This window comes from Motacilla alba, chromosome 1A (genome assembly GCF_015832195.1).
Source record: "Motacilla alba alba isolate MOTALB_02 chromosome 1A, Motacilla_alba_V1.0_pri, whole genome shotgun sequence".
NCBI lineage: Eukaryota > Metazoa > Chordata > Aves > Passeriformes > Motacillidae > Motacilla > Motacilla alba.
Genome location: NC_052031.1, coordinates 65,547,165 through 65,562,583, shown reverse-complemented (window position 1 = coordinate 65,562,583; position 15,419 = coordinate 65,547,165). Strand labels below are relative to the sequence as shown.

Sequence of the window (15,419 nt, the reverse complement as noted above, 5' to 3'; positions counted from 1 at the left end):
CATTTCTCTTCTGTGAATCACTTTCATTTTGAGTGTCTAACATGGAGTAATAAAATGAATTGTACAACCAGTTGCTTCCAGGTGAATTCCTGGAGAATTCTGCTACTCAAAGAAGGAATGTCCTGCCCTGCCCATTCCTGACTTGGAAACCTGGAGCCAGTTCAGCAAAATGCTTTCTCTTTGTGAGGTCAGTGAGCTGAGCCAGCTTGGAGCAGGGGGCTGGGGCTTCAGGACAGAGGGAACACCTCTGCTCACACAGCAGTAGACTGACCTCTAAACCTTCCACATGAATATTAAAGGATTTAGAAACCACATCATCTAGGTCCACCTGATGACCCTTACTGAATTTCCTTTAGATCTTGCCTAGAGGCACTAACCTAAAGTCAGGCCAAAGTGATTCTTTTCTTCATTGGTTTGTGACAGTTTGCAAACAAAGGGAAAAAAAACCCAAAACCCCCACTGAATGGAATTGCCACAGACTTGTCCTGCCAAGTACAGTTCAACTTCATGCACTTGGGATGTGTGTTGGCATTATTCCACATTTTGGGCACTTCTTTCTTCCTTCTATTTAAAAGGACTGCCGTTGCTGTTTAGAGTGTCCCAAGCTTTTGGCAGCCATAAAGAAAGAGCAAAGAAACAGCTCTGAAGGGCAGAATTATTTTTCCTTTTGGGCTGGGGTAACCTAGAACATCTGATGCCTAATGCTTTGCTAATCACCAAAGATTTTATCTCTTGCATGAGAGGAAGGGGCAAAAGCAGCTGTGCAGAAGACATCAAGTCTAAGACTAAGAAAGTGCAACACTCCAAGAATGGGGTGTGCTAATCAAAATCAGGCTCTTTCCTGATCCAGCAGGCAAATGCTCTTGCAGGTCACAGCAACCACAGCATGCAGCAGTTGGAACCATTCATGTGCAGAGCACAGCAAGAGCTTAAGGTGTGCTGCTTTGGGCTGGGATAACTGGTAATTTCCCCAGCAGCTGGTAGTGGCTGTGTTTTGGATTTGTGCTGGAACAGTGCTGATAACACAGGGACGTTTTAGTTACTGCTGAACAGGGCATGCACAGAGCCAGGGACTTTTCTGCTCCTCTCCTACGCCACCAGTGAGGGCCTGGGGGACACAAGGAGTTGGGAGGGGACATGGCTGGGACAGCTTTTCCCACCTGGCCACAGGGACATCCCAGACCAGACGGTGTCAGAGTCAGCACACAGAGCTGGTGGGAGATGGAGGAAGGCAGGACATTTGGAGTGATTGCTTTTGTCACCTCAAGTCACTGCGGTGTGTCACGGAGCCTGCCTTTCCTGGGATAGCTGAACACCTGCCTGCCCATGGGAAGTGGGGAATGAATCCTGTTTTGCTTGTGTGCATGGATTTTGCTTTTCTGTCAAGCTGCCTTTATCTTAACCTACCAGTTTTCCCACTCTGATCCTTCCAACCCCCTTCCCCATCCCACCAGAGGGAGGAGTGAAGGGCTGAGCTGCTGCCTGGGGCTAAACCACGAGAACTCTGTGTGTGTGTGGCACTGACTAGTAAATACTGACAGTAAGAAAGTACACTTTAATCATGATCTAAACAATGCCTCAACAGATAAGTTACCTGCCATAAGAAACCTCGTTCTAAAGACAAAACTGAAAGGCAAATGCAGAGCAAGAACCAGCCAAGTAAATCTGGGTACCATCTTTGCACAAGGCAGGACATGGAAAGGTGTGAACAAGTTCAAAGCTTGGGCAACAGCTTTGGTAAAATACTTGCTTCATAGGAAGTTTGTAAGAAAGACAAGACAACTAAAGTTGAATTGGAGAAAAGCAACAACCTGCTCTGAATATTCGGGAGAAGATGGCTGGAAGGCAAACCTCTGCACAAGCTACAGTATATTACTGTGAGCACACCAAGCTGAGTGAGTTGCATGAAATACAGCAGTTGCACCAAGGAATCAAAGGCTGTACAAAGACGAATAAAGAAGCAGCAGCAGAATTTACACTGTGTGAAGTAGTCAATATACTTACTCCAGTTTCTGTTAGGTTTGTGTATTGCTCATTTTTTCAGGCATCACACTTGTTTAGAAATTCTTATTTGCATCTGAGCATCCTGCTTATGGATATTTATTTGATTACAATCAAAATTGATTATAATCAGAATAAATACTGTAATAATCAGTTTAGTGGGTATTACTGTTAGGGACATCATAACCTTTACTGAGAGGTAACAAAGAAATTCATAATCCCTGGAAGTCTGCAGAGGTATAGCATGGATGACATAATACACTACAATTTTTTTTTTTTTTCTCAGCTATGGTTGATGCTGTATCTGAAGCCCTACCTGGACTGGTGGCCACTCAGGGGCATTCTTCTCACCTGCAGATAGCAATTTTCTTAAAGCAATTTCAGGGAAAGCTTGCAGATGGTTCATTGTAAAAAGAAATTTCTAACACTGAAAAGAAAATGGTGGTTTACGTACCAAACTTACTTTGGCAGTTTATGAAATCTGTGTTTCCTTACCTTTACAGTGAAGTCAGAAATGACACCTGTGCTGATCTCCTGCGCTGGGCAGGGTAACCACAGGCACCCATAGCAGGAAGCATGGCATTCCCTCTTGGTGCTGAGAAGCAAGCTTAATAATAACTCTTCTTGCTCCTTGATAATCTATCTTTTTTTCAAAGGAAAACTCAGTCTGACACTTGCAGTGATGAAAGAGTAGGTTCTGGCAACTCTCTTGTCCTTCAGGAGCAAAGGAAAGCATCTAGACTCAGCCCAGGCTTAAGGCATTCACTACATCCAGCAGGGTTCAGATGAACACAATGATTGCATCAGAATTAAAGGCTGAGCGTGGGACTTCAAAAAGTCTGTGGACTTGTGAACTGCTTTTGCTGGATCTCCACAGCAATATTGCTCCAGCAGGAAAAGCAGAACTGCAATCTTAACCACACTTCATTGTCTGAGGGAGATGGGAGGTAGAAGAGCACGGGGGGAGTCAGCACACATTGTGAAATACTCATTCACGAGCCACCAGAATCACCCAAATGTTGGCATCAGCAGCTAACAGGGAAAACATTAGTGCAGCTGTAATTAACATTTTCATACAAAGCTCTTTTGCAGTGTAGGTGCTCTCCACTGAGCTGTTCAGGAAGACTTGGTATTTTGGAAAATCATCAGCCAGCTCCATTCATTTCAACAACCTCCTGAAGGTTTCCTCTGGGTGAAATGTTAGTCACAAAAATCAGGTGGAGAGGGAGGATTCAGAGCCTTGCATGTCTTAAAATCAAGGCAGATCCCTGCCAGTACACACAATTCAAGGCAGTGTAAGCAGGGCAGACCTAAATGCAATCTCATTTTTGTGACAATGCACAAATCTGCATTGAAGTTCTTCCTGAATTAATCGGGAAAAAACCATAACAGCCATCAGTCCTCACTATCATACACTGCACAAACATAAATATGACTGCATTATCAAGTTGAGAACAAACCACAGATCAGTTTAGAAGGGCTGTTCTAGAGGCAAGAACAAACACCTTTTGTGAACAAATGCAGGACTACACTGACTTTTACCTTCTTCCCCCTTATCCAATGTCAAGCAGTCAGGGACTGATCACTCAGAGGTTCTGTAGCAGAAGAAGCTTTGCTCCAAGTGCAATCAGAACGAAGAGCAATGGAGGCCACTGTGCCACATGAGTTTCCATCTGGCAATGCCTACACGACTGCCATGGAGCACTGCTCCACCCCTGGTGCCTGCCACCAGGAAGGAATGCATCCAAACTCCAACACCACCGGGCACAGCAGAGAGAAACACCACTAACAGAGCTCAGGGTCGTTAAAGAGGTCTGTTTATTTGCTGCAGGGTCCAACACTTTCTTCACTGCTGCCATAAGCACAGTCAACTTTATTTTTGGTGCACAACGTTCTCCTTGCTCTTTGTTCAAATGGCTCAGTACAGTGCCTGCACAATTTTCAACCCATCACCTTTTAAGCAACACCAATGGTCGATGAGGCAAATAAAATCCAAACCATGCAACATGTGTTAGGCTGATAAAATTAGGCTGAGAATATTTATATATTTACATAGAGAACATTCAACATTGGAACCTGCTTGCAGACTTGTATTATCTCGACCAAGTATCCAAACAGCTACATTCTGGTGTAAAATACTCTTTTGTTTAAGGTTTTGTGTAAAAGCTACTTACTTCACAATGCCTTTAAGTGGATAACCGTACCTGGTTTTGACACAGAATTTCTACACACCAGCAGCACACGCTTGCAGTCATACCTTGCAGAATGTGTAAGGCATTTGCAGACATCTGATTGCTGTGACCACAGGAAATCCACTTTCCAGAGCTTTCAGCCATGACCTTTGGAAACCATGAGAGTCTTTCAAATACAAAGAGTGAATTCATACGAGAGACACTGTTCATCCAAGAACTATAAACCTCTCATTTCTTGACACTGCTACATACAACACAGATAGAATTTAAGATTAATAAATTATTTTCCTAAATAAAAATTTGTTCTTAAACCCCACTGAGTAACAACAGGGCTTAGGCACTTCTGAAGATTTTATCTTACATCTGTCTTTAATATGGAAGCTTCAGACTACAAAACACAGGACAAGAAATCATCTTGAAAAGGAACAATTAGTGACTGGCAAGAATAGTCTAAGAGTGTAGTCTATTTCCCTGGATCCCACATCCATACAGAATTTCAGTGATCAGATGGGATTCTGTACATGAAGGTCTGCTGGAAGAAATCTGTCTGCAGAGCCAAGGACTTCACTGTCTAAATAATGAACAGACTTTGGGAAAACCATATTACTGTGAAAAGCCACCTGCGCAAACAAACAATTCTCTTTTCTGGAAAGCACACTATGCCCAGAAATAGAAAACTATAAGAATAGTAACAGCAATCCAGAGCCCAGCACGCCCAAGCCTTGTAAACAATGAAGACCAGGAAAATAAAAAGAGAAGGAACAGGGACCAACACAAACTGGATTAGCCAAGACAGCTGAAAGACTCATAGAGTTTCTAAAAGCATCTTCTTTTAAAAGGAGATTTGGAACTGGCCTTGTCCTGGCTGGCAGTAGGAGAACATCATTTCACATACATGGTGGTCTCTAAGGCAGAGCAATAATCCTCTAGCACAGAATAATTGATTTAAGAGCTTTCTTAAAAAAACCAAACAAAACAAAACAAACAACAACCCCCCAAAAAATACCAACTAACCAACCAAAACAAAGCATCCCAAGCTTTTTATACTGGTTAAATCAATAGCAATGAAAAACTTGTTATGGGTGAAAAGATTCACATCCTTGTATTTGACATCTATCAATATACAACATCTATGAAGAGCTCAAGTGGTAAGCCTTGATCTCCAGAGGGAGCAAATGGGCAGAAGGATGGAAGGAGTTAACTGAGCAATGAGGTACGGTGGAATTCCAAAAAGAAAAGACAGCTGTTCTGCAAAGTTTCCCAAATTCGTTAACTGAGCTGCATCTTCAAACACCAGCATGACTACTGAAACACACTGTGCTCCAACCATTAAGACAATGACAGCCAAACAGCTTTCATGGCACTGCAGGACACGCCAGCTCCATCTGCAGCCATTACTTCAACAGCCAACAGGGGCTGGATCCAGTTTACTGCTTAGGAGCTACAGATTTAAACCCCCTCCAAATTAATAGGGTGAGAGCTTCTTACTAACATTCACTTTTTTTTTTCTGATGTAGTGCAATAGCATGCTAAGGGTCCAGCTGTGCCATCCTGACCCGAACAAAACTTATTTATCAAATTCCCTGTCAACCTGTCCACGCAAGGACAATTTTCAGGATTTGTTTAAAAGCAGAATAAAATGTGGAATTTGATAACAAAAAGTGGGAACAACTGGCTATACATAAGAAGTCCAAGACAGTTGTTTAAAGAAGGAATAACTGAGAATCTGGAACATCTCTGCTTCCAAAAAGCACTATTGACATTCAGTAGACTTTTTGACCTCTATTTTCCACGGATGTCCATGAGGGCATACTTGTAGTCCTTTTCTACTAGAAAAGGTGAGTCGTCAATGTACCTATAGCATATCCCACTAGCAAGATACAAGAAATAAATTCACTTTTTTTAGGACATTACAGCCCTTCAAACACTAGACACCAAAATCCAACCACATACATGTAACAAAGCAGATGATACCTCCTGAAACACAGATGTAGGATCTAAAGTGTACCTTCCATAGCACTGCTTTTAAACTAATGCACTAGCTTAGAATCATTCCTCATTTGCTTTGAAATCTTACACAGCAAGATTTTCTCAGTCTTTCAAATCACACAAAGTTAAGCCACCTAAACATAATATACAACACCAAGGGAGCATTACAAATTCTTGTCCACTGAGAAGTGTTCAGGCACCTACAGCTGAGGGTCCTATCTGGATACACTTCCTTTTTACATTGTTCCTCTGGCTGCCTGACTGAGAGGTATCAATTGTCACAATTAATACAAATGTGAACCCTCTCTCCCTTCCCTCTGCAATGAACATTTGGAGGAAAACCAAGCACTGATTTGCCCAGTCCAGCAGTATGAAAGCCCAGAGTAAGGAGCACATTGAGAGGCTTGTTTTCTAGCTGAAAAGTGGTTTAATTCTCAGCATGGGCAAAGGGAGAATATTTGTACTGACTGATGCCAGGCACACCACCTGTAGGAGGTCTCAGGTACCCACCCAGGCTGCTGGCAAGTTCTTTGAGAGGGCACTTCAGCTGCTGTGTGAGGACTCCACCTCTCCCTGGGCTCAGGGAGGAAGCCTGGGGCAACCAGGTTAGATGGTGGAAACACCCTCACATGCACACAGACCACAGGCAACATTCCAGGTTGCAGCATGAAAAGTGGGTGTGCTGGTAGCAACAAAGGGAACATTTTTCTAACGCTTTCTTGCAACACATTTGAAGCCAACTGAAAACTGGTCAGCTGTCCCTGTCATACACTCATGCTGCCAAGTGTAAGAAAGGCCACCATGCTGTGCTAAGGTGACAGCTTCCAGGCCTGGCCTCAAATACAGACAGACCTCCTTACCATCAGGTCATCAGGTTGGGTTGAAGGGCAAATTTGGTCTGCCTTTATGCTGAAGTGGAGCTATTTCCACGGAATCTAGCCTGAGGAAAAAAACAGCAGTAAGTCCTATTTGAGAGGTTAAGTCATTAGATGCTACTGTGAGAGTAACAACAAAGCACTTGGGAAAGACCAGGTACGAGGGAGACAAAGGTCCAGGCTCAGAGCACATGCCACAGCATCAGCTTTAGGTGCTCAGAGTCTGAAAAGCGACAAAATTGGCATCTTCTCTCTCCCTCTGTGCATGCACTGGAGTCTCACGTGCCCCAAGGGACACGCCACCCCTGCCACTGCTGTGTGGTCCTAAATAGACCCAAGTATGTACTGGCTCTCATCAAAATAGCCAGCCAGAGCACAGTAACCTCAGCATTCAATCATTTTGTTTTCAAATGTCAAGGACAGCACTTTTGCTGTTGAGAGAGAGCTGGACTTCATGTGTAAACATAAGGCTGTTTTCCTGAGAGCTCCTGACACACCGTTTTCAGGCCTCCAACTGTGCAATTTTTAGTCACTTTTCAGAACAGAATTATGTTTCCATCTTTTGTATTTCAAGAAAGCTCTCTGTGCTTCAGCATGTAACAACCAAAGATGGAAAATCCACCAGGCTGCCTGATCACAAAGCAGCTCCCATGCCCTCCTTGCCTACAAAGGGAACCTCAAGGATGACTACAAACTCCCAAGTCCAGTGCATGCAGGAGGATGGGTTCCTGGTAAGCTTTTAGGCCTTTGGAGACTGATCACAGTCTCCTGTTTTTTCACTTTAGACTCAAACTGGAATTGACTCAACTGAGAGGAAGATAAGCAGCATTAGTACTGGAGATGAACCTCAGCTTTACTATAGCAGCACATTTTAGCCTTCTTTTCACTGGCTCATTTTCTTAGCCAGTTCTTGAGGATGAAAATGTTGCTGTTCTTTGGTAGATATGGAAATCTGTCAGCAGAGTTCACCTGTCCTAACACTGACACATGAAAAATGGGAACATTTTCAGCCTCTTTTAAGCTCTGACCTGACCTGCTGCACATACCAAAACAGCAATGCATCTTTCTCCTTTTCCTCCCTTAGCAGGAAGCTGCTCTCTCCCTGCTCTGATCCACACACACAGGCACACAAATGGCTGATCAGACGAGGAGAGGGTATGGCCAGAGTCTATGGAGGGATGTCCAACAGCACGTCATTATGAAATTCTTAGAATGTTTCTCCCAAAGAATATAAAGTTTAGCACATTCTGTACATATTGTTGGCTTCTTAGTTATAAAGTAAACACAGTAGCAAACTGTCCATAAAGTGTTGACTCGGTTTAAACGCAGCCCCTTCTTATTTTGTCTTGCTGAAAGTCCTCTTCCAGTCAGAAACACTCCAGTCACGCGGGCATTCGGTGTGTGACAGCAGAGGAAGGAAGAAAGAGGCACTTTTGATCGGCTGGTATTCCTGGAGTTCCCTTTTTCCTGCGGAGGTCTATGTTCCTGACACTAGATGGTAGTGTCAGCACGGAAAACCGCTGTGGATAGGCACTTGGCAACAAGGCTCCAAGGCAGTGCCCGCCCTCTGCTATGTCATCAAGATTGGTTTCTGCCGCACTTCCAGGATATCTGGGCATGGGAGAGAAACAAAGAGACACAGCCAGCTGAAGAGGATCCAGAGAGCAGCCACAGTAGCAGGAAGCATGAAGAACTGGAGACATGAGCGTGGATTGTGGCACAGCCCACCAGGAATCTAAAACATGACAAGTACACGGCTTTGCCTGTTAAAATCTGAGTTAACCAGGATCCAGCCAGGAGGAACTGAAAGATGACAAACTGCAAATATATCCCATCGTGTGGAGAGGAGAGCTGATCTACTATAATTTATACTGGGACGAAGCAAAATACGTTAGACAGGGAGTGGCAACATTTTCCAGGAAAACAAGTGTAAGTGCCATTAACACGAGATGCCAAGGGGTTTCCCATTCTTGAAGGGACAAATGCAACATCCCCAAGTCCATTAAGGAGACTTCTCTGGGTACAAATAATTCAACTCTTTCCTTCATGCTATAGCCCAAAGCCTACATTTCTGCACTCAAAAAGCTGCCATAAAAAAAAAAAAAATTAATCTTTTTTGGCTCCTTAATTCCATATTGTCCAAGTGGAACAGAATATGAACCTTAAAATTTCTGTTGTAATCATGGGCATCTTTCTAAATATATGCAGTAAAACCAACATGGCAGGGCACTATGCAGAAACATCTGGAGACTGCGCTGTGATGTCCTTTTCAAGGCTACACAAAAAACAAGGAACATGGGGAAAGGAAGCACACAATTAAAAGGCTGATCTAATGCCACTGCACAAAGAAGATGGCATGAGCAAAAAATGATCTCCAGCTCCAGATGGCTCCAGGTACACCTGTAAAAATTAAACATAGTGGAGGGAGTCCAGTGAAGGGCCACAGAGATGACTAAGGAACTGGATCATCTGACATATGAGGAGATGGTGACAGAAGTGTGATTATCCAACACGGACAGAAGGGTCAGAGTGAAACCTTATCAATAAACTCAAGACATTTTTAAAAGTACTTTGATCACTATCACTGGGATTTTAATCTCTTACTACAGGTTTCCTAACTACCCAAGAGAAATGAGCAATTTTCCCACTTCACCCTGACCCACATGTAATGCTCCTGCTACCTGGAAAGCTGCCACTGGCACAAATACATTGATTACAGAAAGGCCTTGGAAACAGGGCCTACACAACATGTCAAGCTAAAACAAATGTGAGTAGGGAAAAACTGCAGATGAAAATTCTGCCTTACAGTCCAGAAATTTCATATCCTGTTTCTGTGTATCTCAATATATACCCTAATTCCTGAAACCGACAAATTAAGTCTCAGAAAGGATGTTCAAGCTCAAAGCCAGTATTTGAGCATGGAAACATTTGTGCCACCCTCTTGAGCAGACATTAAATGCCAGCAGAAACAACACATCTTCTGTGAATTCCAAAACACCTGTGGTGAGGGGGTGAGTAAGCTTAGTAACTCCAGCTAACTGGTTGTAAGACTACCAGCACAATGATCATAAGGAATAATTATGTATTTTGCTGAAACATTGTTCAAAATCCATCCTTAATTACAAACGACCGACTTTTGAACTGGAATCTGTCATTTCCTCTAACTTGAAACCAATTCCTTTTTACAACAGCACTACAGAGAGATACAGAGAACAACAGAGGAACAAGGATTTGGCAGGCTGCACACAACAGATGTCAAAACTCACCTGTTAAAATTCGATGCAATGGCAAAGTGATGTATGTTAAGTGTGCATAGAGTAGAAAGTTTTCGTCTGTTCTGTTCAGCTTCAGCCACGAGCCGACCAGCGAGCGTCCTGTTCCGGACAGGGAGCGCGAGCGCAGGTTTGTCGCGTTGTGCAGATCTGTAAAGGCAGGAAGAGACAGCAAGCCTCAGGGCATTGTACCCCACTGGAACACTTCTGAAACTCAAAAAAAAGAGGAAAGCCTCCTGTCCATTGTTTAGAGACAAATCACATGCAGGACACTATCATAACTGCTTTTTAAAAACCAGACAGACCTTGCCTAGCACAGAGTTCAATGTTTACACTGAAGCCAATAAAAGGCAGCAGCAGCAGCTGAAAACAACAGACAGACAGGAGAGGGCTTGTGTTACCACACTGCACCAGCAGAACACTAACTCAGCCTTCCCTCATACACAAAATCACAGAATAGCCCTAAAATTAAGTACTTACTCATGCAGAAATTCACCTGGGTAACAAAAGAGAAAGTGTTTATTTTGAAGAAAAGTGCCATCTAACAGACATGGAGAGATTCAACACTAATACTTCAGTTTCCTGCACACCTCCATGCACACCCTGAGCCACACCTAGGACCCTTCAGCTGAGCCATTGTTCTCAGAATTAGTTTAGATGTCCCCAAGCAACTTTTAAAACAAAAAGATACTGAGTCCCCTGTAGGCCAGAGGAGTTTTTCCATAGGTGCAAGTCTCTCCCACAGCCACTTGCTGCATTTTTGGAGTGTTTTTAAATCTTTGCTCTATTTCTCTGTAAAATTCAGCCATGTCCCACAGGGCTAAAATCAGATGTTCAAGTCAACAGATTGATTCTGAACCAGTGATCCAAGTTCTGGGACTGAAAGCAGATTGTGATCCAAAGAGCAAAATATGTGGTGGCAGCTGCTCTAGACAGATGCATAACAATGTGGGAGGGAAAAAATTGAAAATCTTTCCCTCCTTCCCTATACATGTGTACAGCCAAGCTGTCTATTACCTCTTCCCATGCATGACCACAATGCCAGGAGCTCTGTGCTGATCAGGGCAGAAGGATCTGACTCTGGAAGCTGCAATAAGCACAATTCTCCTTTTGCTTGCACGCAGCAAAGCCACTGAAGTGGCCCTTGATGGGCTGTTCCTGGTCACCACAGGTCTGTCTGCACTGGGGCAACTCTGCAGCATCACTGGCTGTGCAAGGACACTGCTGATCTTTACACACTCCACAGCTTTTCCTCCACCCACAATGCCAAGATGCACCCAAATCTCTGCTCCTATCTCTGCATCTTCTGCATCTGGCTTTTTCATGCCAAAATAAGAGTTTCACCACTGCAGCTCCCAAGGAGCTCTGGTAGGACACTCAGGTTTTTGAAATTTGTAAAAAAATAGCAATTTTACAAAATTTAGCAATTCTTTTTACTATTCCTTGTAGAAAATTCATTTTTGAAGAAATTAGGCTTCCTAGCATAAGCTGTTAAAATATTCCTCTTTTCATTTTTCAGATGAGGAACAATAATGTCAAAACACTTAGAAACCATTTCTTGGTATTTTATATGAATGCCATAAAATATCTGAAAAACCTAGAATTCGTTTACTTCCATAAATATATTCGAAGGAAAAGGATATTAAAATAAAAAAAAGTCCATAATTATCATTAAAGACCCTAGGATCAGATCCTGCAAGACAACCCTGAGCAGGCACTGCACAACCCAGAGAAACACCTCAGACTCTGTTCTATCCTGGGCAACCTCCAAATAAAGATACCAGAAACAAGATTACATGTGGGGAAAGCTGCCCTTCTCCCCACACTACCCTGTGCCTAGTGACATATACTAAAACACATCTCCTTTGAAATAACATATTCTGTTATTAAATAACACGTTCTGATTATGCAAAATAAGGAAAAAGAGATGAACGAAGGTTTTTATTGATAAATTAAATTAGCTGAATTAGCTACCATCAGTTTAAGCTGCCACAGAATTTGCACAGAACATTGTCACTTCAGTTTGTTTTTTTAATGTGCAATTCTTTATTAGCTAAGAGTGGTCCAGTGCTGCTGATAGGCAATTTCTTTGCTACTTCAAACAGAACTTGTAATCTGGAAATTACCTTTGTGTTTATCTGTTAGAATGCCAGCAAACAGATTTCTTGACTGAATTGCTTTTAAACATATGGAGAGCAATTTGGACATGGATATTTTTGAGTTTCCTGCCTCACAGGACTGTGAAGTGATTGGGATTTATACTCTATATTCTGAGTCAGGCTCCACCTTGCCAGTTGTTTCCTCCTGAGTAACTAGGATTTAAAGGAAGAGTTCCACACATGGATATTTTTGAGTTTCCTGCTTCACAGGACTGTGAAGTGATTGGGATTTATATACTATATTCTGAGCCAGGCTCCACCTTGCCAGTTGTTTCCTCCTGAGTAAGTAGGATTTAAAGGAAGAGTTCCACAAGGCATTAAACTATTATGCAGACAAACTCATTACATTTTCTCTATAAAGTTCAGAATTGATTCAAAGCTAGCTGAAGTAAATGCCTTTTCACCAGCTTTAACCAACTCTGGATCAAATCAGAACTCAAAGAACTTGTTCCTGAGAACATGCCCAGCCCCACTATACCTGGAGAAGTGCCCCCAGAGACTGTGGCATCTGGGAAAGGGGGAGGATTTCAGCTGCTCCAGTTTCTCTCAAATGGGTCCACATAAAAGAAACAAGTTTTAATGTATTCAGGAGTTGTGGGCTCCAGCCTTCAAAGAGATGCTTAAGCCTATGAAAAATCTCACTTTCAGAGAGGCACTGGCTGTATGTGGAGCTCATGCTTTTCCACCCTGCAAACCTTCTTGAAAACCCCACACTGGGATCCCTTTCCACAGCTCTGTACCCTGTCCAGACAAGTCTGTTTGGCTGTCACTACTTCTCTCACCTCCACCATCATCATCTCTGAAGAACTCCTCGCTGTCATTTGCTGAATGGGACTTTTTCATCTCAGCAATTCGATTTCGGGGCACTTTTCTCTTGAGGGATGGGGAGAAGAAGGACGGGCGGTTGTTGCGCTCTGGGGTTGGTGGTGTGCTGAAAGAAGTTACCTGAAAGGGAAATAAAAGAAATGCTGGGGAAGGTCTTGGTTTTCCCTCCATGTGCCACAAGGCGATCACGTGTGTAAAAATCAGAATGATAACTGGTATCTAGCTCCATTTTATCAAAGTGGCTACAGAATTTAAGCTGAACAATCACCTCAAGATGCTCATCAAGGGGAAAATATTTTGATATATCACAAACCTCAACTGTTACATGAAAAATGAAAAATCTCTCTCTTCAGATGGTCACTTTTAACAAGGATCTACAGTCATAACAGCACAAAATTAGAAGTTTAGGCACCAAGAATGTCAATCTTATTTTTGCATGTTGAAATGCAAAAGACTTAATAAGAATGTACTGTATTGAACACACTCAAAATGTGCATCTTCATTTCTTTGGCATGCACAAGGCAGCAGTTTCCCTGAGAAATGGGAAGGCTGTCCCATGGGATCCTTGTGGAAGGTCAGGGTCACAAATTCCTGAGCCCAGCCCACTGATGCAGAAGTTAAGTCAACGTTCTCATTTATGTGTGTCGTGTTTCAATACTGGAAGGAGAAAGTGAAGCTGTGATGCCTCAGAAGATTTGGCTGGTCCAAGTGATGACAAATACAGGGATGGAACTGTCTGTGGTGAAACTCAAGCTAGAGACAAAACTCAAGTTAGAGACAAAACACCCTTCCTTCAGAGCAGTAGTTGCCATTGAGTAAACTACAATTAAAGCCAAGTACACTTGTTTTGGAGAGAACTGAAACATAGTGCTGATGTACTGGCTTTGACTATTTTAATAGTTTTAAAATGAAACTGTTTTAATAGTTTCATTTAAAAGGGAAGAAAATAGGGATAACTACTTTGCTAATGGATGTGAGTAACTTTGATCTTGCCCTTCTTTCTTCACACAGTCAATTTAACTATCCCATAACCTCCCTGAGCTGGCAAATGACACTGCTCATATCTGTCCAAAGAAATGCAGAGGGAGGTGACCTGGAGTGGTGATGGCAGCCAAACCAGGCTGAGTGCAGAAACACAACTCACTCCATGTTGTACCTCTATCACTAATGCTAAAAAAATAAAAGAAGGACATTGTAACACCCAACAGATCCTCTTCCCAGCACGTTTCATTTCTAATTTGTGCTTGTCTCTGTATTTAATTTGGGAGTAATTTCATATCACACTGTGGAGGGAACCAGAAACAGACATATCACCATTAAATCCATTAGCAAAAAAGCAGTGGTAACACATTAGCAAATCTAATTTTACATTTTCCAGCTGACACTGAAAGCCTTGGAGACAAAAAATAATGTTCTTCCTCCAGGCCTGATTTCTTCTGGTTATGTTTCTGTGGTAGAGAGCAAGAACATCCACTTAATGAGTTCTGTGCTGGTAGCTCATGTTGCCTTTTACCAAGTCAGAAACAAAAACCACACTGCCTGCATGGAGACCTCTAGAAGCTGTTCTGCAGACCTCTAAATGATACAGGTTAGCTGCACTGCACAGAAAACCATGCTAGACTCTATCAGGTACTGACCCAGTCCAGGTTTGTGCAGTTATTTTGAAGACATGTTGCCTAATCCCCATTAACCAGGTAAAATGCCTTAATGGAAAATAAGGCTCAGGATTGAATAAAGGCCAAATCAGCATCTGTGGTCTGATTCTGTTGGCATTTTATTGCACTTGCATTAAAATTAAGCATATATATGGATATGATGCTGCATCTGGATCCATGACCTTTGCTTTAGCATTACACAGGCTTGCTGTTGGCAGTATTCCTCAGTGGCACAACCTAAAAGCACCACTTCCTATGAGGTTTAGCAAGCAACCTATAGAAAACACAAATTCCACATTTCTAGGTAAATCCCACTTTGCACAGAAGTAGAATCTACTTTTTTTTTTTTCTCTAGAAAATAGGCAGAATCATTGGTTTCCCTGGCATCAAGATTGCTGTTGTTTCAACAAAACACTCCTCCAGAAGTATGAATCATCCAGTCATCTCTGTA

At 42.6% G+C, this 15,419-nt stretch overlaps 1 protein-coding gene across 2 annotated transcripts in view; it reads right to left on the bottom strand.

Annotated features, from left to right (window-relative positions):
• Positions 1–3,800: 3,800 nt before the first annotated feature.
• The window catches only part of KIAA0930 (KIAA0930 ortholog), a 59,086-nt gene continuing 47,467 nt past the window's right edge, over positions 3,801–15,419 (bottom strand). For both annotated transcript variants that reach the window (XM_038153348.1, XM_038153347.1), the window contains exons 8-10: positions 13,271–13,433; positions 10,324–10,479; positions 3,801–8,668 (exon numbers count right to left, since the gene is read on the bottom strand). In XM_038153348.1, the coding sequence (XP_038009276.1) occupies positions 8,628–8,668; positions 10,324–10,479; positions 13,271–13,433 (360 nt within the window). In that variant the 3' untranslated portion in view covers positions 3,801–8,627. The remainder of the gene's footprint in view (positions 8,669–10,323; positions 10,480–13,270; positions 13,434–15,419) is intronic.